The sequence below is a fragment of the Leptodactylus fuscus genome, chromosome 4, assembly GCF_031893055.1.
Source record: "Leptodactylus fuscus isolate aLepFus1 chromosome 4, aLepFus1.hap2, whole genome shotgun sequence".
NCBI lineage: Eukaryota > Metazoa > Chordata > Amphibia > Anura > Leptodactylidae > Leptodactylus > Leptodactylus fuscus.
The window spans coordinates 39,121,267-39,146,758 of NC_134268.1; the positions used below are offsets into that span (position 1 = coordinate 39,121,267).

The following is a 25,492-nucleotide window of genomic DNA, read 5'->3' on the forward strand; positions in this document are numbered from 1 at the left end:
GTGACGGAGGGTCCATTCCTGCAGTAGTAGCCGAGCCCACATACATAATCCCAGCCATGGCTTCCATGTTTGCTGAATGCAATGATACATCAGATCTATTTCCTCCTTATGTTTGTATATCTTAGTCATTGCCATCAGCAATTTCAGAGAAAGCACACATGGGACAATACCCAATTACAGAAGCTAATTCCTCCGCCTAAACACATTGGGTATTACTTGAAATTAATAGGGATATTGGAGGTTTTTAATTTCCTGGATGTAATTATCACCTCGACCAAAGTCACGATATAGTCAAAGTGTTATAGAAAAGCCTCCAATCATAATTGATTTACATTACACAGCAAATTGGCCAAGTCTCCGAAGAATTTATGTGTAATAAAAATGTGCAGAACTTTTCACGAAAACCAAAAATTCTGATGTTAGTTACATGGCAATGTTCCAGCTATGTATATAAAAGTCATATAGTCTGTGCCAAAAACCGAATCTGATCGATTCGAGGGAAAGCAGGGAAAGCCCATGACAAGACTTAATCTAGGGTCAGACATGTTCCTCTTTGGAAACACCTGTGTGAATAAAGCCTAAAGCTGGCCATATTAGATTTGTGCTGGCTCATATTCTGCAATGTGTTTACCTGACATCTAATGGAGCAGATTTACTGTTGTAGTTACAATTTGACCATGATGCATAATACGCCAAAATCTTCACAAATTGGCGCATTTTGATTTGTTTAGTATACTCAATAGTCCCAGAGCACATTGTTCTCTTGAAAATGAGATGCAGCTCTATGTAAAGACAAGTGGTGTCACACAGGAAAGGCGCATGACCTAACTGCACTCAAATTTTCAGGCTGAGGCCCCACATTGAGGAAACGCAGCTTTTTTTTTTTTTCGCTGCAGATTTTGTTGCGATTTTTTTGAGCCAAAGCCAAGAATGACTACAAAGGGAATGGGAAATATATAGGAAGTTCTTAAGCTGAGTTCGCACAGAGTTTTTTGGTTAGGATTTTGATGCGGAATCCGCCTCACAAAAGTCCTATGTAATCTGCTAGCGTGTAGAGATGAGCGAACACTGTTAAGATCAGCCGTTCCGAACAGCACGCTCCCATAGAAATGAATGGAAGCACCTGGCACGTACACTTTGCCAGCGGCCGGTCGCTGTGCCAGGTGCTTCCATTCATTTCTATGGGAGCGTGCTGTTCGGAACGGCTGATCCGAACAGTGTTCGCTCATCTCTACTAGCGTGTTTTTGCCGCTAGAGGAAAAAAATAAACGATATGACCTTTCTTCAGGCAGATACCGCCTGAAAAAAAAAACAACGGGAGTCAATGGGAGGCAGAAAAACCATGTCGTGGTTTTTGACACAGTTTTTTCAAGGTCCATACAATGTGCTGGAGGAAAAAAAACAAAAAAAAACAAAAAATAAAAAATAAAAATGCCTCAAAAACCAATCCAAAAACTGCTCCAAAAAACACCGCTTCAAAAGACCATTTCCTAATTCCTGAAGTAGATTTTTTCCTCTCCAAAATCCTCGCCAAAAACTCCCTGTGAACTCAGCCTGAGGATAAGTTCGTACAGTGGTTTTCGGACCCGAACCTGAGGCGTAGGCTACCTCAGGTTCCGGTCTAAAAGCCGGGTAGCCACGAATGAAAGCCGCTGCACTGCACTGGCATCCAGCCACGCTCTCCGCTCTGGATTAGGGCCAATGAATAGGTCTAGTCCGGAGGAGGGAGTGTCTTCAGGCCAAATCGGGAGGTGACTCGGCCTGAAGAATGAGCATCTCGCCACTTTTTTTCCGGGATCTGGAAGAAACCGCTCCCGGAAAAAACTCCTGAGCAGCTCCCATTGATTTCAATGGGAGCCGTCTTTTTAGTCAGGATTTTCAGGCGCATACAGCCTCAAAATCCTGACCAAAAAACTCTGTGTGAACTCAGCCTTATACTTCTCCCTCCTGCTCAATCTACTCCTGGAAATGCATTCCACCTAAACATTCAGATGTAGACACTATGCCAAGGCAGCTGTCATTTAGTTTTTGCCCATGACATCAAGGATAAAAAGGTGTCCCATGGAAGCTGATGCCACAACTAGGCCCCAGTCCAAATAAAGAAAATTGTGGGTAATTTATTAACCCATAAACAATTCAATGATTCAGCTCATATGCATTAGCCTTTCTAGTGCGATCTTTGGAAGGACTTACAGATATGAGATAGATAGATAGATAGATAGATAGATAGATAGATAGATAGATAGATAGATAGTTTTGCATGTCCTTCATTGATCATCACTTCCTACGGAGGTTGCTGGAGATGTGAATCTACCAGGCCAAAGGGGGAAGAAATGTAAAAAAAGAAAAAAAAAATTTTTTAATTTCACACGAATGTTTTGGTTCAAGGGCACTTTCATGGACCCAAATTTGATAAGAAAACTATTGTTACTACTTCTAGCATTTGGTAGAATCTTCCATAAGTGTACCATCCTACCAGTTACTCATGTGATGTCTATTGACAAGATGATCCAGCAGAGGCCCAGTTATGAGCTGCTGTTGATAGCTTGCCTGCTCCGGCATTTCAGCAGCTCTTAAGCTGTCCTGCTGCTGAACTTGTTCCTCACGCCATGCCTGTGATTGTTCTGGCATCTCAGCAGCTCGCAGGGACACCATATAATGAGCGTGTTGTTGGCGTTGATAATCCCCCTCAGCCCCGCTTGAGGAGAACTCTGTTGACTTCTGCTACCTTCATAGCTCTTGTTTCAGAATTTTGTGACAAATTAGATTTTCTTTTTCTCGGCCTGTTTACAATTGCCAAACTGCCAATTTGGATTAAAGGGGTTTTCCCATCCAGTGTGTCAGCACTGCCTGGAGCAGATCAGATAATATGCAAATGCGTGTGCACAACGGACTGAGGGTTAGCTGAGTGTTTACATAGAGAGAAAACGGGCCTGGCTTTATAAGCCTGCCGCCAAGAGCAGTATAATATAGTATGTGAACATAAATTCATAACAGTCGTGAATCCATGTCATTTACTGGGATAAAAAGTAGCCTGTGTTAATTGATGTTACCAACTATGAGGCAAATTTCAACCGTTCAGCCGTTTTTGTGTGATCAAGGAACAAACATCCAAATACACAGACTTTCACATTTACAATATTAGTAGGATTCTCAGATCCAAGGAGATGGGCTAACCCACCTCAATAGCAGAAATACAAACAGTGCTCCAAATTTTAAAAAAAAAACCAAGTGAATCTCTCTATTCCAGTGCAATGCTTCAGTCCATATCTGAACCTTTCTCAAGACAGGGAAAAAGGTTCAGACATGGATCAAGACGTTGTATTGGAATAGAGAGATTCACTTGGTTTTTCAAAATTTGGAGCACTGTTTGGCTATCTATCCATCCATCGTTTTCCCCCTTTTGGCTGGGTAGATTCACATCTCCTAAAGCGGCTACTGCTTGTAGGAAGTGATAACCAACGAAGGACATACAAAGATTTCACATTATCTATCTATATATCACATATTCCACACGTTCCGGCCCGGGCTTAACAGAAAATGATGCTTCATCCAACTTTAGAAGCGAAGCCGAAAGTCGCGGCTTTAATCAACTTATCATTACGGATCTTACTTCAAAAGCTTGTTTAGACTCAATGCGTGAACTGCGCCGGAATCTGTAATAACTATCTGCGGGGTCTTAAATCTTCCTTTGTAACCTAAGACTTTGTTCTTAAGATCCTCTTCCTCTATAATACGCTGATAATCCCTACTGTCTCTCTTTTATTCTACAAAGATATACATGACTTTTTATGGTAGCCATGACAACCATCATCTTTTGTGCGCCTATTCCGGATCGCCATTTACGGGTTACCTGTAGCTACAGCTCCTCTGCTCAATCACCTGTGTACATTATGGATCAAAATCTTCATCTCGTCTTCTAAAATAAGACATCATGTCCGCAGATCAGACAATGGACTTCAATTTGCTGCTTGTAGCTTTTCTTAAAGCAAAAAAAAATTTATATTTAGTGAATCTTACAGAAATATCTAAAAGGATAAAGGCTTCTTCAGACACAAAAGACTCCTTGTAGAAATCTCGGCGCTTCTTATAAGTAACTGACATAAAAAGGAGAGTGCGCGGATACCGGACCTAATGAGAAGAAAATCGTCTTTGCCTGCGCACAAATCCACTTTACTGAATTTTTAGGTCGAGCCTCACAAATTACTTACAGTGTTAGTGTCACTTATATGTGTGTAATGTGCAGGGAAAGTCATTTTAAGCCTTTTTGATTTGGACTTCATTAGGAATTTGGGGCACCTTCGTTTTTAATTAAAGTATTGCTAAGAAAAATCCATATTCAGGGTGTTCTGTACTTGCACTTCTCAGCCCGCGTCTCCGATCTCTGCCGGCACATGTTGGGGAGATTTATTAAGAAGAATTCTGGTGTAATCTGCACCAAAGAATCTGTATAACCTGTTGTGCGCCACGTTTAGCAAGTGTTTTAGACACTACTTCCACTTTGTGTGAAAACAGGGAATGGTCTGTGGCCCAACTACTGACTACATGTGCAAAATTCTTGCATTTTTGCAAATCGTTGCATGCAAATTGCAGCACTTTTGCTTCAAATTATTTCCTGCAATGTGTGAATAACATTAGCCAGAATCCCATCCACTTTGTAGGGACTGTAAAATGCTGGGGATTTTGCCAGTCGAATAAGAAATAGTAGTGGAACTGAAACCTAAGGGCTAGTTCACGCATAGTTTTTTGGTCCGGAATCCGCATCAAAATCCGGGTCAAAAAACCGCCTCCCATTGAATCTAATGGGAGCCAGTCATTTCCGTTTTAGGAAAGGTAAAATACCACTCGCGATAAAAAAAGAAGTGACCTGCCCTATCTTGACGTGGATTCCGCGGCAAGACAATCCCTCCGGACTAGGCCCATTCATTTGGGCCTAATCCGGAGTGGAAAGCTGCGACTGTCGGAAGCCGTATTTTGTTCCGGATTCTGGCGCGGCTTCCCAAATCAATATCCGGACCAAAAAACTACGCGTGAACTAGCCATTAGGGTCATAGCAAAGATGAGAATTTCCTCTTCCATATGACACCAGCAGCAAGCCATAAACCACCAGGGAAGAAGGCCGAGGGTACTAAAGGGGGTTTCCAATCAAGGACAAGAGATGCAATAAAGGTCTCACAGATATGGCTCCCAATTCCCTTCTCGACTATTTTCAGAAGTCCCATAGAAGTCACAATGTATTCACCAATCAGCTACAAGATGGGGGTAGGGATGGGTTCTCAAAAAAATATGCAGGACAGGGACAGGGACAGTGGCTCAGTGCTTAGCATTGCAGTGCTGGAGTCCTGGGTTCGAATCCTGCCAAGGACCTCTGCAAGGAGTTTGTATGCTCTCCCTATGTTGTCTACTATCCCAGTCTTTCAAGGATAATGGCATAAGCCCCAAGACGACCAGGGAAGCAGCAGGCATTAATCCCTCACCCTACCACCACCACCCTATTGTGGTGTCTGGGTGTGGTATAAATATGTATATATGGAGTATAATGTATCATTTATATTATGAAAGTTATTAACAAATCAGTCATTTTATGGATATGTTCCCCAAGCTAAAAGTATTGGGAATGACAGTGCGGTTTCAGGACCCAAGACTGGAAACACACACACACACACACACACACACACACACTAGACTGATAAAACACACACACACACACAAATGTAGATCCGTGCGCAGCCTGATAACTCACACAACGTCGCATACCGTATGGCTATAGTGAACCACAGGCAGCCCATTAAGAATGAATAGTATTTAATCACATCTATTAAGGCATTAGGCGATGTATGTAACAGACATGATATCAGTACAAGTTTTTAGTTCTCTTTGCTAACAAATACCAGTATATTACAGTTCCCATCTAGATGTTAGCGTGGATACAGCCTTCAGATTTTTTGGGGGGCTGAATATCTCATTTTCCAAGCAGAAACAGAAATCTCCTTTTAGGGAGAAAACGCATAAGCAAGTGCTAGCACCAACGTGAAGAATTATCAAGTGCAACCTTTGACAACCGTGTTCTGTCCACAAAATACTGTGTGTTCGGGCCGTATTTACCAGACTGATCTTGGGAGTGTGTATGGAAGTCATGGCATCATGGCCAGTTATGGAGTCGTGAGAGCCCAATGGCTGAAGGACTCTCTACTGCACTCACGGCTTTATGTCTGTTCAGTAGAATAGTGATCCCAGTATTCGGGTGCTCAATGTATCGTAACTGACCACGACTTCCATTTACACATCCGTGGTCAATCTGAAAAATCCAGCGCGCACACAGCCTTAGTGGAGCGGATATTTCACAGTTGTACGATTTTAATAGTTGAAAATTACTAAAAGGGGGTAAAGGGTAAATCCTCCATTACACCATCCATTCTTCTCTAAATCCACAATGAGGAGAGGCTACATTAGGAGCCTTTTGTATTTCGGATCATTTTTTCCATGATATCCCATTGCTCACCAGTGACCTGTATGGGAAACATAAAATGTGATATAAATACATGTTGCAATGTGAATAGCTCTCTATCCAACATAAGTCGGTAAAGAGATGGCGGATACTATAGCTGGGCTCCCTATAGGGAAGGCAGGGATGGTTTATTACCATCCCTGCCTCTATGATCACAGTGTACACAGCGCTCAATGAACACTGTATACACAGCTATAAAAGCCACCATGATGTGGTTCCACTTCGACCACCAAGGGCTGAGCTACTGGGTCCTAGAGGACAGATATCAGCCCTGCAGCAAGTGAAAAAAATCCTAAAATGTGTCCGGTCCTCAACCAGGTAAATGGCCTGGTCCAACAAATGCCTAGTTTTTGTGATAAATCATCTTGCAGTACTTACAATAAGCTATCACTTTACATGTAATGTTGCTCATGTTCAGAGATCTCCTCCTTTGAGACATCCATGCCTGTACCTGACAGCTCCAGCAGGGGGCAGATCCCTGTGCTCCAAGGCATTTATATCCAGCGGGATACCGGAACTGCAAAGCTACCATTGATTACTATAGAAGCAGCGCAGGAAACGTTACTGCTGTGTATGGATGCAGTGCAGGAGTCTGCAGCATGGACGTCCGCACTCCCGAGGCTCACAAACAATGAGAACCTTGACAATGAACTACACTGCAAAGTTATAGCTTATAGTCAGTGCTGCAGAATGCAAACTTTTACTTATAGTAGGAAGTATAAAGTCAAAGCCTCCGCAAGGTGCAAGCTTTACCACATGGCTAGGTACAGAACAGGAATGACTTATTAGAATAATTGCATTACCTTTTGCAAGGCGTTAAATTCTCCAGCCATAAAAACATATTCACCACCATCCATGCGTATGATCTAGAAAGAGAGAGCAAAGCTACAATAAAACAGGTATATTGGTATAACTAACTGTATACATAAGGCAAATTATTTACACCAGAGGAATCCTTAAAGGGATCGTCACAAGAAGGCAAGTTATCCCAATCCATAGGATATGGGATAACTTGCAGATCGGGGGGGGGGGGGGGGGGGGGGGGGGGGGGTCCGAATGCTCAGCAATGGCTACACCCTTGTTGCTGCAGAGAGCTCATTATATATTATATATATATATATATATATATATATATATATATATATATATATACACACACACACACACACACACACATATTGACAAGGCTAGATCTCTAAAATGGAGGCAGCGATTTAGAACGGGAAAAACACACTTTGCTATCTGTGTGGCAAGATTGATATGCTGGGGTCTGCTGACAGACTCCTTCTTCAAACTAACTATTTCAGAGCGTACAAGAACTTGTATACAATAGTCTTGCACACTTACCGCTCCGGACACCCAGCTTGCATAATCACTGCACAGATATAATGCAAGATTTGCAATTTCCCCTGGTGTGCCCAGACGACCACATGGAATCCTCTTGATCATTTCACCTTCAAAGGCTCCGGTGGGATCCAGGCGGCTAAATGCACCCTGGAAAATGAATACAAATGTGCAGAGTAATGCAAATTTTATAAAAACCATATAAATTGTGACCCCAGTGATCCACCTTATTGCAGTGTTTAAACTACACACTGCTTTGCAAAGTTTTATTAGCTCTATTCCCTAGTAAAGAAGAAGGATACATGACTTACTAAAGCCCTTTATCTCCTCCCTGAAGAAACAGACTACGGAGGCAGAGAGGCTAGTAAAGAGGCCACAGACAGAGAGGATAGAGTTATTGTACATGAGAATCTATGAGCATTGTAAAATGTGGAGTTTTCATGGTGCCCTATATATGTAATATATTAATTTTCCATCTTAAAGGGTCAGCATACCTTTGTTTTTATGGGTCCAGGCTGTATAACATTAAACCTCATACCATATCTTCCCCATTCAGATGCAAGAGATCTACAATACAAATCATATTGACATTTAACAGGGACGTAAGTAACAGGAGACATTACTTTGTATACAGGGGCTAACCTGCTTTTTTCGCCGCCCCGGCGGACGACAGAAAGCCCCCCCTCGGGAGGAGGGGGTGGAGCGGAGGGGGAGTGGCGGAGCGGCATTCACAGGCAGAGAGCAGGCACGGAGAGGACCTGCTCTCTGCCTGAGCGTGAGAGGAGGCTGCTGGAGCAGCGCTGCATCCACAGGGCCTCCCCAATCCACCGCTCGGTGCTAAGCCAGTCCAGGACAGCATGTCCTGGACTGGCTTAGGTAAGCAAAAATGCCGCCCTCCCTGGGGCCCTGGCATAGCGCCGCCTGAAGCGGTCGCTTCAGGTCGCCTCATGGGAGGTGCGGTGCTGTTTGTATATAGCAATGGAGAGGACATAGTTACATACCCTGTTTCCCCGAAAATAAGTCATCCCCTGAAAGTAAGACATAGCAGAGGTTTTGTTGAATTGCCTAATATAAGGCACCCCCTGAAAGTAAGACACCCCCCAATAATAATAATTTTTCTGCGCAAAAATTGTATGAAGAAAAACATTGCAGCCAGCTGAACACGGTGCGCGATGTTCTGTGTGCACAGGTATGAGCTGGGAGACGCCCGCTGTGCATACACTACGGTAAGCATCGTATGCGGCAGGGGGGTCTACTCTCCCAGCTCATCTAACAGCAGCAGGAACAGTGGATACAACGTATCGCAGCGGCGTCAGCAGCCGACATATCTGCGCACACGGAGCACCGCACACAGCGTTCAGATGGCTGCAATGTTTTTTTTCATACAATTTTTGCGCAGGAAGCACATCTCAGCAGTGGTGGCAGCAGCACACAAAAATAAAATAAGACATCCCCTGAAAATAAGACATAGCATATCTTTCAGACCAAAATTTAATATAAGACACTGTCTTATTTTCAGGGAAACACAGTAGTAGATGAGGTTGGATGAAGACATCAGTCCATCAAGTCCAACCTATAACCCTACAATGTTGATCCAGGGGAAGGCAAAAAAACCCCTGAAGTCCAGTCTCCTAATATACAATGGACTGCTGAATGGCATCTAAATTTAAACCATAATATCTTCGGGGATGGATGTCAAACATTGTCCACCCTAGTACTGTTGTATTGGGATTTTACTATATTGCTGCAATGGATTCATCAGTAGGAAGTGAGCTGGTATGACAAAGGTGGTTGGCAAATTCATCTGAGTCTTGATTCTTTAAGAAGTGACCTATGGATAAGTTCAGACACACACAGTTATCTAAGTAACTAAGGTTATATACCCCCATGGTGGCTTCTTCAAGGCCTAAAATGCATGTCTTAGGCTTGTTATATCACAAGAACGATGACTAGTCAATTTCAATGGCCAATTTCACCAAGACCATTTCACAATCATTTGAAGGGGTTTGGGAAAACCCACCGATCAGCTCTATACCAAGCACAGTGTTGTACAACGTATAGTGGCTGTATTTAGCATCATTCACTTGAATGGGTATGAGCTACAAACAGGCTACGTGACCGATGAATAGGGTGTCACCTGTCAAATGCAAAGGCACTAAACTCTGGCTGATCAGCGGTGGTGCTGGGTGTCGGTCCCTCAATAATCATAAGAACTAGCATGTTCGCACCCTGGTTTGAATGGAGCAAGGGGTTGATTGAAAATTTGTGCAGCCACACGAATCTCAATGAGAACCATCGGATAGCTAAGTACAGAGCAGTGGCATGCATAATAGACCAAGAAGAGGTAAAGGTCAAACCAGAAATCATATATCAATCACAGCCTATTCTTCATTTGTGCTGACGTTGTACAGGAGATATTGGGGTTTAACTAATCCTACCTTATATTTAGGCCTGTACTAGACCAGGTACAACAGTCACAAGATCCTCTCCATTTATATCACAGTGTATTATAAATATGGTACATCTTGCACACGTGTTCGGCACATTTCGTACTGCTCTCACTCCCTTGCCCCTAAACCCTGCCCCTCATATAGTGAGACAGAAATAAAATAAATGGAAGGACTTTTAAATGGAGAGGTGATCGGCCACTTAACATTTGCTGTGGGAGGTATAGTGGTTTCTGACCCGATAACGAAATAGGAAGAATCTGCTTCAGACATTTTGGGCATATCCTGTTCCTGAGATGGGAACCCATTAAGGAAATTTCTACAGCTTAGCAAATCAGGCGTGATATTTCAAACACACACACACACAGTTTTTTCCCCCATTTTTTTTTTCACGTATATGCAGTTTACATGCGGTAGCTTCCTGTGTAGCTGCTGCACTAACTCCTTTTCACTCAGCCCCCCTTCTCCTCTTTCACTCCATTACAAAATCCTCCGTCTCCCTAACCTAACCCCTCCCACCCTCACTGACTAGTAGAGATGAGCGAACACTGTTCGGATCAGCCGATCCGAACAGCACGCTCCCATAGAAATGAATGGAAGCACCTGTGACGCTGACTTTGCCGGCGGCCGGCTGGCGTCACAGGTGCTTCCATTCATTTCTATGGGAGCGTGCTGTTCGGATCGGCTGATCCGAACAGTGTTCGCTCATCTCTACTGACTAGCGATCCCACCCATTAATAGCCCCTCCCACCCTGCCTCTCTTTAGCCTGGCGATCCCACCCATTACTAGCCCCTCCCATCCTCCCCATCTCCCAGGCTAAGCTATTCCATCCACTACTAGAAGACAGGAAGAGGGGAGGACCCGTTCTCCGGACACAGGAAAGCTTGCTAAGGGCTAGTTCACACGGGGCAAAGAGGCCGATTTTGACAGCGGATTTCGCTTCAAAATCAGCCCCTTTACAATAGTGGTCTATGTAGGCTGCTAGTTTTTTTTTTTTTTTTTTTTTCTGCTAGCAGAGAAAAAGAAGTGACATGACCTTTCTTCAGGCGTTTTCCACCTGAAGAAAGCAATAGAAGTGAATGGGAGGCGAAAACCGCATTTTTTTTTTTGCAAAAATAAGCTACGCTTTTTTTTTTTTGCAAAAAAACGCGATGCAGTTTTTTCAGCCCATTCACTTTACAGGAGGGGAAACAGCCTGGCTTTTTTTTGGAAGTTGTTTTTACAAGAAAAAGCTCCAAAAAAGCTTGGCAAGGTCCAAAAAAAACCCCCCAAAAACTTCCTAACTAGGAAGCTTTTTTCCCGGTGCCAAAATAAGCCACATGTTATTTACATGTGAACTAACCCTAAGTATTGCAGGGTTTAGGGGAGGGGTAAGAGTGGTGGTGATGTTTCATTTCGGAAGCGGTGAAACGGAACGCCACCGGATTATCAGAAAGTGTCCCTGGAGCAGTCACATGACTACTCCAGGGATATGGGTAGTTAGTTGTACATTTAAAAAAAAATAAATTAAAAAAATTGAAGTAAATTAGAAGTTAGGTGGGGGGAGAGGGTCTAGTTTAGGGGATAATTATCAGTTTATCCTGGACAACCCCTTCAATGCTGACTGTAATATACCTTAAAAACTACTTACGTGCACAAGGCTTCCACGCCGGCCTTAGCAGAGGCGCTGGGAACAACAAATCCAGATCCACTCTCAGCATAGATTGTGGTAATGGCCAGAAATGCAGCACCTGGAAATAGTGGAGAAAAAACAGCAAAATATAATATTACAGATAAGTACGGATAAGAAAATATACCCTCCAATTGGTATTTTATGGGGAATTGAAGCATTTACTAAGACATGTCCAGAGGTATGACCAATCCTCCAAAAATCCATAAAATGGTGAGTCACACAAGCCAAAATAATTTCGGAGAGTGGTGTGTTTTGAGCGTCAGGTCACAGTGATCTAAACCTTTTGGGATTCCTATTAGAGTAGATTATGGTTTCCTCGTAGTATTCACCATCAGCGAGCATGACTAGAAGTTATTAGGAAGAACATTCATAGAAAAACAAGTGGCCCAGCACATGGATAGGGTTGTGGACAAAGAAATCTACCACCATATAAAATAACATGAACGGCTCTGGTGTTCCTTCTTATTGCAGATATAGATACAAAGAGACATTTTCAGGTTTTCGTAAGTTTTCCATCCTGATATTTTACAGCACCATAGGCAGCAACAGCTGCAAGGTTCTTCGTTCTAGTCTATAGGTTTACCACTTGAGCTAAAAAGCAATTACTGGTATATACAACAAGCTGAACGGTTCAATAGAAGTGATGTCCATACAGCATGTAAGAGTTTTCAGAAGCATGGAAGATTGGCAAATGTGAAGATCATGAACCCTTACGGTTAGAAATTGCAGTAAGAATAACTTTTGGCTTAATCCACAACCACCACCAGCCTCCCAATACCACACAGGACGAATGGACAGGAACAAATTGTCCTTAAATGGGTTGTCCTATCTCAAGGATCCTATCTAGACTGGTGGCTTATATATTTAAGACTTTTCCTAAATACATTGCTTTAGAAATTCTGCTTTGATTGCCTGCTATGTGACCTTATTTTTCCCATTGTTTGTGTGTAATCGGATTTTATTAAGGATTTTATATAACAAGCAGGGAAGGGGAAAAAATAAACCAACAGAAACATGATAAGAATCAGACAAAGTATAAGGCACGCAGGCCTCACAAGAAAGCAAAGCGCCAGGGGGAGACCCCTCCTCATGTTCATAACAAAATATACTGGAAACAGCATGAGGCCTAGAAATGCAAATGCTAAAGAACATAACAAGAAACAATCAACGAACATAGGAAAAGACAAACGAGAGAAACATATAGGGGAGACAAAGACCGGGAGGAGGTAAACAATGGGGGGGGGGGGGGGGAACAGTAGTGAAAGGGCAGAAAGACCAGCAACCTTTATTTTAAAAAAAACCCAAAAACATCCTATTGTTTACACAGCGTTGCAATAATCACGGACCTATAGGACGAGTGGCATCAGTCACTGCTCCTGCCTACAAGACAATCAGTTCAGCTAATTGAAAACATGTAAACACATAGATAACACTGAGTCTATTCTGTACAAGCATCTGCATATTATCTGATCTGTATAAGTGGTCTGTGTCCTGATCAGCAGAAGGGGAGGGGGGGGGGTGAAATACATGAAGTGAGAAGAGCAGACGGCAGGCAAAACTGCTGAAACACTGAGATGGAAAAACCCCTTAAAGGCTAAGGCCCCACCTGCCGGAAACGCTACAAAAACAACCCGCAGAGAAAATGCTGCGTTTTCTGTCGTGGAAAAAAACTCTGAGAACTTTCTGTTCAAAGCGCTGCGGGAAGAACCGCAATGTGTATACGCCGCAGTTGTTCTCGCAGCACTTTAGCGAGGTGGTTCCGACTAGAGATGAGCGAACACTGTTCGGAACAGCCGTTCCGAACAGCACGCTCACAGCACGCTCCCATAGAAACTAATGAAAGCGGCCGGCACGCGGGGGGGTTAAGCGGCCGGCCAAGTCTGCATGCTTCCATTCATTTCTATGGGAGCATGCTGTTCAGATCGGCAGATCCGAACAGTGTTCGCTCATCTCTAGTTCCGACCCATGGGGCCTTAGCCTCAACCTAGCAAAACAGTGAGTTTTTGTCTGTGGATTTTGATGCTTTTCCGCAACACATTTATCATGCTGCGTTTTTGCTGTGGTTTTCACACTCTCCATAGAAATCTATAGAGGGAAAAACTCAGCGTTTCCGCAAGTATAATTGACATGCTATGTTTTTGAAAAACGTTCAAGTTTTTGAAAAACGCAGCTTTTCCGCAGCGTTTTTTTTTTCCGCAGCATGTGGCAAGGATTAGACAAAATTGCATTCGCTATGCTGGAACTGTAAAACGCAGCGCTTTTCTCTGCTGTGTTTCCGCAATGCCCAAAAAACGCAGCATTTCCGCCCAGTGGGGCCTTAGCCTAGGACTATGGCCCCACATTGCAGAAAAGAAGCTTTTTTTGTTGTAGATTTTGTTGCGTTTTTTTGAGCCAAAGCTAGGAATGGCAGCTACCGTGTTTCCCAGATAATAGGACACCCCTGAAAGTAAGGCATGGGATTTTTTTTTTTGTAGAATTGCCTAATGTAAGGCACCCCCCGAAAACAAGGCATGATCAAAAGTTATTGCAGCCTCTGCTGTTGTATCCACTGTCCCTGCTGCTGTAGGATGAGCTGGGAGATGCCCGCTGTGCATACGCTGCACGGAGTTGGCTCTCCCAGCTCATCCCAGAGGCAGAGACAGCAGCCGGCTTTACTGTGCACATGGAGCACAGTATCCAGCCAGATGCAAGGCCGGTGATGTGAGGCTCCCCGGCGCAACCGCCGGAAGCCTCGCTAATCCCCACCCACCACTTCCGCTGCAGGGATGAACAGCAGCACCATCGCTGCTACGAAGATGGGAAAGGTAAGTATGATACCCCAACCCGCCGCCTCCCCCCCCCCCCCCCCAACCTACAACCGCCAGTCATGCCGGCGCTCCACTAAGGAAGTGCCAGCATGACTGCTGATTGTCATAAGACATCCCCCGAAAATAAGACAGGTCCTATATTTAGGACGACAATTTAATATAAGACACCGTCTTATATTCATGGAAACACGGTATATATAAAGTACTTATACTTATCCCTTCTGCTCAATCCATGCTTGGCTTTGGCTCAAAAGACCGCGAAAAAAAAAAAAAAAAAAAAACCCAAAAAAAACGAAACAAACAAACTGTATTTCTGCAACTTGGTAAAGCTAAGGCCCCACAGCAAAAAAGCAATGCACGAAAAACCACGGCAGCAATGCATGGCAGTTCTTCCCGCAGAGCTTTAGACAAAGTTTGCAGAAGTTTCCTCTGCGCACCGTTACAATTATGCCTATGGGGAAACCGCCTGCGTTGCCATAAGTATAATTGACATGCTGCAATATCCAAAACTGTGCCGGTTGTGGAAATCGTGGCGAGTCTGCACCTTGGTTTTTAACGCTAAGTGGGCATGGGATTTGCTAGAATCCCATCACTTTGCCCCGACTGCAAAATGCAGCTATTTTACCCATGGAGTTCCATGACAAATAGTGGCATTTACGTCTCATGGTGTCCCGGCCTAAAGGAGTCTGTCAGCAGGAATATCTGTATCAATCTACTGACATTACCTTGTAGGGTAATTTCTACTTTTTCCAAAGAGGGCTTTCTTACTCAGCATTGCAGCTCCATTTTCATGAAAATCATTGTAATTCTAATGCAAATGAGCTAAAAAGGGCTTTAGGGAAGGTTCTTCTCCTGATCTAGATAACTGCCCCTAGCTTAACCCTTATTGCTCAAGTGATATCTTCCATTTTGCTTTTCTCCAATTCCACCACATCCTGAATTTTTTTTGTGCTTCAAGGATAAAATCCTATTCAGGACACTTTGGTACCAAACCTGGTGACAATTTGGTGTTGCAATGGTGTACGGTAAGTGCAGAATAACAAGAACCCGCTACAGGTGATAGTATCATCCATACACTATACCATAATGGTGACTCAATTGGGCAGTGGCAGCTTTACCTGTCATTTCTAAGCCTACGGTACAAATACTACTCCGGCTTGGTAAACAAGACTGGCACATTTGTATTCTGCAGCCAACCAATGGTTAAATTATTAATGGCTTAATAAAAGGAAAAGTTATCAAAACAATTGTAATTAAAACTATTCCTGCCTAAAGGAGATCCATACAAAATTTAATACCGCTGTGGAAACAGGAAATCTGACTCAGCTAATCACATTTTATGGTGGGGCCTGATGCTTCAATCGGAGTACAATAAATTGAGTCATGAACTATGTACACATTTACAAGGCATGCCCGAGGACAGCGCACTGACTAAAATGAGTTTCACGTTGTATACTCCAATATTTTACACAGTGGACCAAACAGCTGATAAATCAAAATGTGGATGCAAGCGGGGCGGGAAAAAAAAAAAAAAAAAAAAAAAAAAAAAAATCACAACAAAGTTTTCAAATCAGGCATAGTAACTCACGCCGTGCATCACCGAACACTGAAAAATTGCACGTGTTCACTAAAAGGGTTAACATTAATGAGTAATTAAACCCTAAAGCAACGTTCACACAGCACATCTAGAACGAGTAGTTTTATGAGGGTTTTTTTTCATGCTAAAACAAAATTAAAAAAAAACCCGAAGAAAAAAACAAAAAACAAAAACACCATCTTGCATCGGAAACTGCATCATGGTGTCACTAAATGGGGTAAATCCAAACGGAAATCCGGGATAACAAAGAGTAAATCGGATTCAGAGACTTGAGGGTCCTCCTTGGTTTCCTGCCATGGATTCTGACAGAAACCCATTAAATTGATCCTATCAATCAGACATTTTTTTCTAGATATCATGTCGGAATATCCTTAAAGAGGACCTTTCACCACTTTTGGGCACATGCAGTGTTATATACTGCTGGAAAGCTGACAGTGCACTGAATTCAGGGCACTGTCGGCTTTCCCGATCTGTGCCCGGTGTAAAGAGCTTACGGTGCCGGTACCGTAGTGCTCTATGGTCAGAAGGGCGTTTCTGACCATTAGCCAGGAATGTCCTTCTGCCTCGCGGCGCCTATCGCGCTGTACTGTGGAGCGGGGAGGAACGCCCCCTCCCGCTCCTGATAATACTCGTCTATGGACGAGCTGTGTGAGCAGAGGGAGGGGGCGTTCCTCCCCGCTCCACAGCACAGCGCGATTGGCGCCGCGAGGCATAAGGACGTTCCTGGCTAATGGTCAGAAACGCCCTTCTGACCATAGAGCACTACGGTACCGGCACCGTAAGCTCTTTACACCGGGCACGGATCGGGAAAGCCGACAGTGCGCTGAATTCAGCGCACTGTCAGCTTTCCAGCAGTATATAGAACTGCCTGTGCCCAAAAGTGGTGAAAGGTCCTCTTTAAGAATGGCTATTCTTCTCCTACCTTTCGTCGTCTTCTCCGTGCCGCCATTCGTCTACAATCCCGGTTCTTGTCTGTATGCAAATGCTCTCTCGCAGCACTGGGGGCGAGCCCACTGCTCAGACAGCACTGGGGGCATTCCCAATGCTGCAAGAGAACTCTCCAGTGCCACCGCCTCTTCTTCAGCCTATGCTTCTGTCGGTGGCTTGCACCTTCTAGGCCTCGGGCAGAGCAGACTGCGCATGCCCACAGGCCACGAAAAAATGGCCGCTTGTACAGTATTGTAAGGACTAATCACAAGGTGAACTAGCTTTAGGCTATAGAGCAGGGGTAAGGAACCTCGGCACTCCAGTTGTTGCAAAACTACAACTCCCAGCATGCATACTTGCTCTGCTGTTCTTGGAACTCCCATGGAAGTGAATGGAACATGTTGGGAGTTGTAGTTTCAAAGCAGCTGGAGAGCCAAAGTTCCCTACCCCTGCTATAGTGGCAACTAAAGTGCTAATTTTCCCTGCAGCGCCATCATATGGTAAAATTAGGCATTATGTACTGCCTATTGAAATTAATGGGATGTCCATGTAATACATGCGCAAGCCGGGACCTCCAAATACAGAGACACTCTTTGTAGCCACTCTACTTAGAATTCTCTAAAAGAATAACCGGAAAAAAAAAAAAAAGTCAGGTTTTCAGGCCCCTATTGGCCAATGAATTTTAGATGAAGCAGAGGACATAGCCCTGATGGATGCCGTGTACAGAACACATCTCCGGTCCTCTCATCTCTAATTCATAATAGGAGATGTTCTCCGCAGATTACGACAAGATCTTCACACCCTAATCCGATTGCCCTTTTACAGGATTTGTAGAGTTCGGTGCGGCTCCTGAATACTGCATCTGTCACCCCAGACTCTAATCATTGAATTGTCCATTGCCGTCTGGCATCGGCTCCATATATCTGAGTTTAACCACATCTGATTTGATCAATTCCTGTAACGTGGATCTATACCGATAAGCAGCGCTGTTACCCAGAACTACTGGAAGGGTCGCTCATTTGTCTTCAGGACAATTTTTTTGTGTTGCAGAGAAAGTCTTATCAGATCATCATGTATCCTGGAGTGAAAGTGACGAGTCGTCCCTTAGTTATTGCCTTGTCATCTGCAAATACATGATAGATGTTCCCGGTTTAGGGACCCTGATGCATCATGTTGGAGCCGGTCTGCTGAAGAGCCAGTTCTAGTCTAGGTTTGCGTATCCGTGATGTTCAGATTAGATTGCAAGCCCCAGGGGACAGATGTGTGCAGTTATATCACAGCTAAATATGTTAGTACTAGAAAAATCACATCTATTTTCAGTGCTGATGAAATGTATTTACTTCTAGCTTTCTTGCAGTTAGCACAGGAAGATTATATATCTAATGTGATATAAATCTATATACACGCACCATTGTATATAGCTTCACTTTTTTCCCTTTGCTTTCAATAGCCTCTGCAGCGAATTATCAGATTCCATTTGACGAATGCTACATCTGTATATAATAATTGCACGGCTAAAAGGGATTTTCTGAGATTTTTAAAGGTGATGTCCAGGAATTGGTGCAACCCATCAGGAGGTGCAAAATAATAAAAAAAAATAAAGCCTTAGCACCTGTCCTCGATACGCCGTTGCAAATGGCCAATATCCAATTGGTCCTGCGCTGGTACCTGGATGACGGAAATTCTCAGTCTCAGAACAATAAGCAGCCTCAGCAGTTGCGGACAAGGAGCGGATGATGTACAGCGGTAGCAGGGTTCAGATCAGTGGAGGTAGACTCCTGCAGCCCCATAAATTAGGCTCAGATGGAGGTTTTTGGTCCGGAATTTGAGGCGGAGGCCGCCTCAGATTCTGGACCAAAAACTGGTAGCGGCACTCCGCTCCGGATTAGGCCCAAATGAATGGGCCTAGTGGGGAGGGAGTGTCTTCGGGTGGACGTCCAAGGCTGAATCGGCAGCGGCATCCGCCTGAAGAATGAGCAGATCTCTTTTCTCCGGGAGCCGGAACAGACCACTTGCGGAAAAAAGGAAATGACCGGCTCCCATTAATTTCAATAGAAGTGGGTTTTTTTGGACAGGAATTTGAGGCGGATTCTGCCCAGTCTGAACTCAGCCTAAAGTTAAGTTCACACTGAGTTTTTTGGTCAGGATGTTGAGGCTGTATTCTCCTCAAAATCCTGACCAAAAAGACAACTCCCATTGAAATCAATGGGAGCCGCTCTGGAGCTTGTGCCGGCTCCCGGAAAAAGAAGTTTGTTTCGCCTCGCGATTCGGCCTGAAGATACTCCCTCCTCTGGACTACGGACTAATCCAGAGCGGAGTGCGCGGCTGGATGCCAGTGCAGTGTACCAGCTTTCAGTCGCCGCTACCCAGCTTTTGGATCGGAACCTAAGGCGGCCTCCACCTCAGGTTATGATCCAAAAAACCCTGTGTGAACTTACTCTTAGATGAAGACCCCAATGGGCAGTGCAGCTGATTCATTACCAGGAACAGCGCTGTCTACTCTGTTGTGGCTGTGCCTAGTACTACATGTACTTGGTATACTTTTTTTTTTTCCCCCCTGTACAGGAAACCGTATTCTGCTTTGCTTTCTAATGCTGAATGTAGTTATAGGTCACCCATCTAACCAACGGAGGCCAAAAGAGCATGCTTTGAACCTGTCAGGGTGGTATTCACTGGCATATACCACTGTGTTGCTACATAATGGCATATGTCGGAGATATACATCTTATAGATACTGAATACGTCAGAGGTAAAAGTTGGGGAATATGTCACCAGGTACAGAGCAAACCTAATGTGGACAGGGCCTTATCTGAGAATCTCCAGATTATATATGCTATCAATTGCTATAATCCTCTATACCGTTTTATAATCTTTTACGTCAATTAATTTCTGATAAGCAAGAAAAATCCTAAAAAAAAATAATTAATGAATTCTTTAGAGAGCTGGCAATGTGACGGGTACAATATGACATCAGCAATGTAAAGCGAAGAGCAGAGGATAAAATGTTTGGGCTAGATGTGTTGAGATCTCTCACAGCAGGTAAAGGTCAAGTCACATCAAGGTCGATCCGCGGCTTACCTTTTCCTGCTTTAATTAGCTCCTTCCCAACCTCAAGAGTTACGTAAGCCGTGCCATTAAGAACGATGTCCGTGATGGTTCTCCAGGCATTGGCAGAAAGTCTTTCGGAAGGAGAAATAAAGTTGCCGGCTGCATTGTTTATCACAACCTAACGGGAGAGAACATAAAGCAGAACCTAAGATAAGGATCAAGTACAAAGCTGCAGACAGAAGAAAAAAATCCTATAGAATCATACTTCACGAGAATAAAGTTTATGATTTATAGGATGTAACTACTGTTGGCGCATTTGTGGAGGTAACCAAGTTACTGTTGTATTCAGGAGGGGATAAGATATAAACTTTCTGATCTGATGGGAGTAGTCACCTGTATAGGGTATAAAATAGGAGGTTGTTAATGGGACCTGTCATTCCACCCCCCCTCCAGTCCACACTTTGGGGATGTTCCGCCAGCGACTCCGCTGCAGAGAGTCTGCTCATCAAGGAGGCTTAAGAAGTTTCTCCAGCAGCAGACTTTGGGCAGGGCTTGGCTGGAGTGTCAACGGAGAGGTCATATTTTTGGAGCTGTGTCCTGAATGATTCTACTGGCTTTTGGATTTCTGTGATTCTAGTTGAGGTAACCTATCCTATGTTTAGTTAGAGCCCAGCCGGGCAGGTATTTATTTTTGTACTGTTTCCTTTTGTTGCTGCACTACCTTATTGAGTGAAAATAAACTCTACCTTTGTTTTGGACTAAAAGAAACTGGACTTGTGTGTCTATGCCACCCCACCTAGCAACCCCAGACCCTGACAATATGTAAACAAGCAGTCAAATTGAAGATAAGTAGCAGGAAATCATCTTAATAAAGAAATTGGTTTCACCACTTAAGATGTATTACAAATTTTCTCCTGTACTACTTGTTTATGAATAGTGGCTTATAACTGGAGGTACGCTTTAAAAGGTATCTTCTGTACCACATCTTCTATAGAAGTCTCAGTCTTAATATTTGCTGCATCAAACCCATTCAGGTATTTTGCCCTTGTCCATCCTTTGCATAATAATACTGCAGGTTAATTTCATCCAAACATTTTGTTCCTTGCAAAGTTCTTTATGGTATTGTCTATGCAAAAATCATTTACTAGCTCATACATTCTTCACAGAACCTACCATACTAGGTTATCAGACTCACAGCACCCAAAATGTGTAATAAAAATAAATTATATATATATATATATATATATGGACGCGGGCATGTGTAGTCAGCTCTGCCCGAGGCCTGATGGCAGGTCTGACTGCGCACGCGTAGAAGCTTGAACAAAGCACTGGAAGAAGACGCGGAGAGAGGTCGATACAGACGAAGATGGAGGCGGCGCTGGAGATTTCTCTTGCAGCATTGGGGACGCCCCCAGTGCTGTTTGAGCACTGAGGCCCTCCCTCAATGCTGCGAGAGAACTCATTTGCACACAGAAGAAAATTGGGATTTATACAGAACGGTGGCGCGAAGAAGACTTCTAAAGGTAGAAGACTAGCCTTTCTTAAGGGCTATTCCTACGTGTTAGTGAGAAAAAAAAAAAAAATAGCAATTTAATGATTGAATCCCTTTAATGAGGACATTTCACCACCTCCACCAATTCAAGTTTTTGTCATCTGTTATTAGGTTCTGCTCCACTGATTCCAGCACAATTTCGAATTGTGCCCCCACCGTTCACGTTCAACAAATGCAGTAAGTTTTGGTGATCCTGAGAGCATGACGTACACCAAAGAGTTGGAGACAGCAGCGAATGCCACGAGAAGGCTCAAAAGAGCTAATGGAAGGAGAGTATAAATGTTGTTGTTGTTGTTTTTTTTGTTTTTTTTTTAAAAACTCACCTGGGTGACAGATGATTAATAAATAGTAGCAAACATCAATCATTTTTTGGACCGGATTTCGAGGCAGCCTCCGTGTCAAAATCTGGTCCAAAAAAACCCCAGTGTGAACTTATTCTAAGTTATCCTTATACAGAACCAGAATCAAGAAGATAACAGTATTGGGTCCATTTTATGACATACGAATGGTGGCCCCCATGCAAATATTATATTCCCTGTAAAATTTGAGACGAGATTTTCTATGAACACCCTTTAGTTTCCATCATGACAAGTGCTGGAGTCTAACCTAAGAGGTAGAGAGTGTGTCATACGGCGGGAGCCCGGCACCACAAAGCTGCATCTCCTGGATAAAGTGATTTAGTCTCTGTACGATCAATATAAAGTAGTGTTCTCAGCTCACAAAATTTACACATCCTGAAACGAAGTTACAATCTAATATGCGATAATGAAATGTGCCTAGAATGAGTTTAAGATCCCAGGGGGAAGGAGGGCTTTTTAATTCTAATGATCTTCGGAAACGCCTGGGGGATCTCCACTAGATTGCCTGCCCAATATAGTCCAACGTGTGTTGTGACCTATTTACAAAGCCAAATGAAATTGTAGAAAGCTTTATCTTGTCAAAACACTTAGAAGTGCTCATATAGGTGTCATTGTATCCATATATTACATTCAGGGAGGTTTCATATGTAAATCCAGCATATATATCTCATGAAGCTGATTTTAGTAAGCAGAAAAAATCCTCAGCCTAAGGTCCCACATTGCGGAAACGCAGCATTTTTTTTTTTAAAACCAAATCCAAGAATGGCTACAAAAGGAATTGGAAATATAGAGGAAAACACAACAAAATCTGAAACAAAAAAAGCTGGGTTTCTGCAACATAGGGGACTTGGCCTCAGTAGGATTCTGCCTCATGAAATTGAAAAAGTCTGCCCGGCAGGTGCAGAAGGTCAAAAAAAAAAGAAACCCCACAGTCTTCAAGCACAGGGAATGGGCTGACAGACAACCAAAATGCCACCCCCCCCCCCTCCCCAGCATCTACTGCACCCCCCCCCCCCCCCCCCCGGGCTTATACTTGAGTCAATAAGTTTTCCAAGGTTTAAATGGAAAAATTAGGGGCCACGGCTTATATTCGGGTCGGCTTATACTCCAGCATATACGGGTAGTTATTTTTTACTCCAAAAAGGAGCCAGGCACAGGACAGGTATTCTTGGATGGCTTTGCACTGGCTTCCCCTCGTCTTCCCCTATTGACTGACAGCTCTCTCCTTATCCCTGAAACACCAGTCAGATATAGTTCTTTGTAACAATGGAGCCTGTCTGAATTTCTTTCTTCCTCTGGTTTGGGAGTGTGCTCAGCCAAATATTTTATGCCACATGCGCCATTCGGAAAATCTGACACATGACTTGTACGATCACACATCCTCCAGCCATCCCACCGATAAAAGGGTTTCCCCATGTACAGAACCACATTTATATTTAGACAATAATTATATTTGCAAAAATGTTTAACTTTTATAGTTTTCTCCTCACACCTGTAGTGTCCCGGCCTGATAACCTGTCCACAATAAGGACATCATGGCTGGGTTTATGACAAGTCCCAGACCATAGAAAGTTCCTGCATCCATGCTTGTATCCATTGAATGCAGACAAGACTGACACCACTAAGGCTAGGTTCACATCTGCATTCAGGTTTCCAAATGGAAATCTAAACCCCTTAAAAAAGCGGTGACATGCGGAAGCCTGGGGACCCCCTTAGAGAAAATCTTTAAAACTCTATTTTTATTATTTACATTTAGAAAAGGGTTACACCTTTAATTGATAAATTTGTGGGGACAACCCCTTTAAGTTATGAGCGTCTTGAGTACAGTATAAAGAATCTGCCCTGTTGTAAGACTAAGTACTCCGTCATTTAAGATTGTAGGAAAGCTGTGGTGGAATCTACGGTGTAGTAAGTGCCGATCGTTCCCCAGTATTGCTTGTGCATTTTCTAAATAGATTAGGCTGTTCCCATACACAAATATCTACCATGGATGACCTATGCACTATATGACATTTGTACCCTGAAGAGTCCCCACCATGACCCAGTACACTTTGCTTACATACCATGGCCGGGCAGGTGCTGCACAATGATCATGGAAATCTCAAATTTGCATAGAAAATATAGAATGTTATTTTCCCTGTTTGGGTGACTGGCGATGCTATGGCAGATGAATGAACGAGGTTGGTACTCCCAGTACATGTTCACAGCGTATTAGGAAAACCACATAATATTTGTAAGGCTGGGATACATCCGTGGAGGAGTCTCCATTGCAGTGACCACCGTACGTCCAACTATTTCAATCCAGCTTTTTATAGTCAATGGGGTCCATTGGTCACTACTGACATTCACTGTTTATTGGTCTGTGTGTCCATTGTTCTGGTCCTCCGACAGGCACAGATGTGAACATAGCGTCAGACAGATTAACCACAGCATCTTACAAATGGGATCCATGACACCACTGTGAACAGAACCATATACATGGATGTTTTTGTAATGGGTTTCTAAGCAGATGAAGGCGTTTAAAGACTGTCTGCAGGATTAGTCTTCACAATGCTAAATGACTCGTTTCTCCAATCCGAACCTTTACAATGAAGCCCTGATGTAAGAGCAAAGCCAGGCATCAGTGCCGGCGGGAGCCAGATGGTAATCACCAGCAGCATCGCACTGTTGACCACAAGGGCACAGCCTCGATACCCATGTGAACGCCATGAGGTGGACGTAGGAACATTTTTAGTACATGAACAGTTCAAGTGAAAATAGGAAACTTTGTAATATATCTTATCAGAGGAAAATGCTCCTATCTCTTGAAATCAGCTCCTCTTCTGCCTAGCAAACTGCTGAGTTCAGTGACAGAAATCCATCTTAAATAAACACAGCCTGCAGGTCATACAATTCTATGGAGACGCAGAGCTGGAAGAAAAGTAAATGAGAAGTAGGGTAGAAACTGATATCCTGGATATACATATATATACACACACATCCTGGATATATGCATCTTGGGAGACAGATTTGCATATTCCTCCCATGATCCTGGATATAGTAAGATTTTTTTCATCCGAGTTTTTTTCACATCTATACAACTCAGATTTGCTAAGACCTGATGATAAACTATTAAAGACTTTTCTTTCCATCAGTATCTATCCATCTAGCTATCCATCCATCCATCCATCCAATATATGTCGGACACAAACAACGTAGAGCCCAATGCAGATGTAATCCTAGCCTCGGCA

General features: G+C 43.5%; 1 protein-coding gene across 1 annotated transcript in view; it reads right to left on the reverse strand.

The window, feature by feature from the left end:
* Positions 1 to 5,815: 5,815 nt before the first annotated feature.
* The window catches only part of DECR1 (2,4-dienoyl-CoA reductase 1), a 39,733-nt gene continuing 20,056 nt past the window's right edge, over positions 5,816 to 25,492 (reverse strand). Inside the window, exons 5-10 of the mRNA XM_075270334.1 lie at positions 20,382 to 20,529; positions 11,931 to 12,030; positions 8,347 to 8,419; positions 7,856 to 8,002; positions 7,312 to 7,374; positions 5,816 to 6,509 (exon numbers count right to left, since the gene is read on the reverse strand). Of these exons, the coding sequence (XP_075126435.1) occupies positions 6,450 to 6,509; positions 7,312 to 7,374; positions 7,856 to 8,002; positions 8,347 to 8,419; positions 11,931 to 12,030; positions 20,382 to 20,529 (591 nt within the window). The 3' untranslated portion in view covers positions 5,816 to 6,449. The remainder of the gene's footprint in view (positions 6,510 to 7,311; positions 7,375 to 7,855; positions 8,003 to 8,346; positions 8,420 to 11,930; positions 12,031 to 20,381; positions 20,530 to 25,492) is intronic.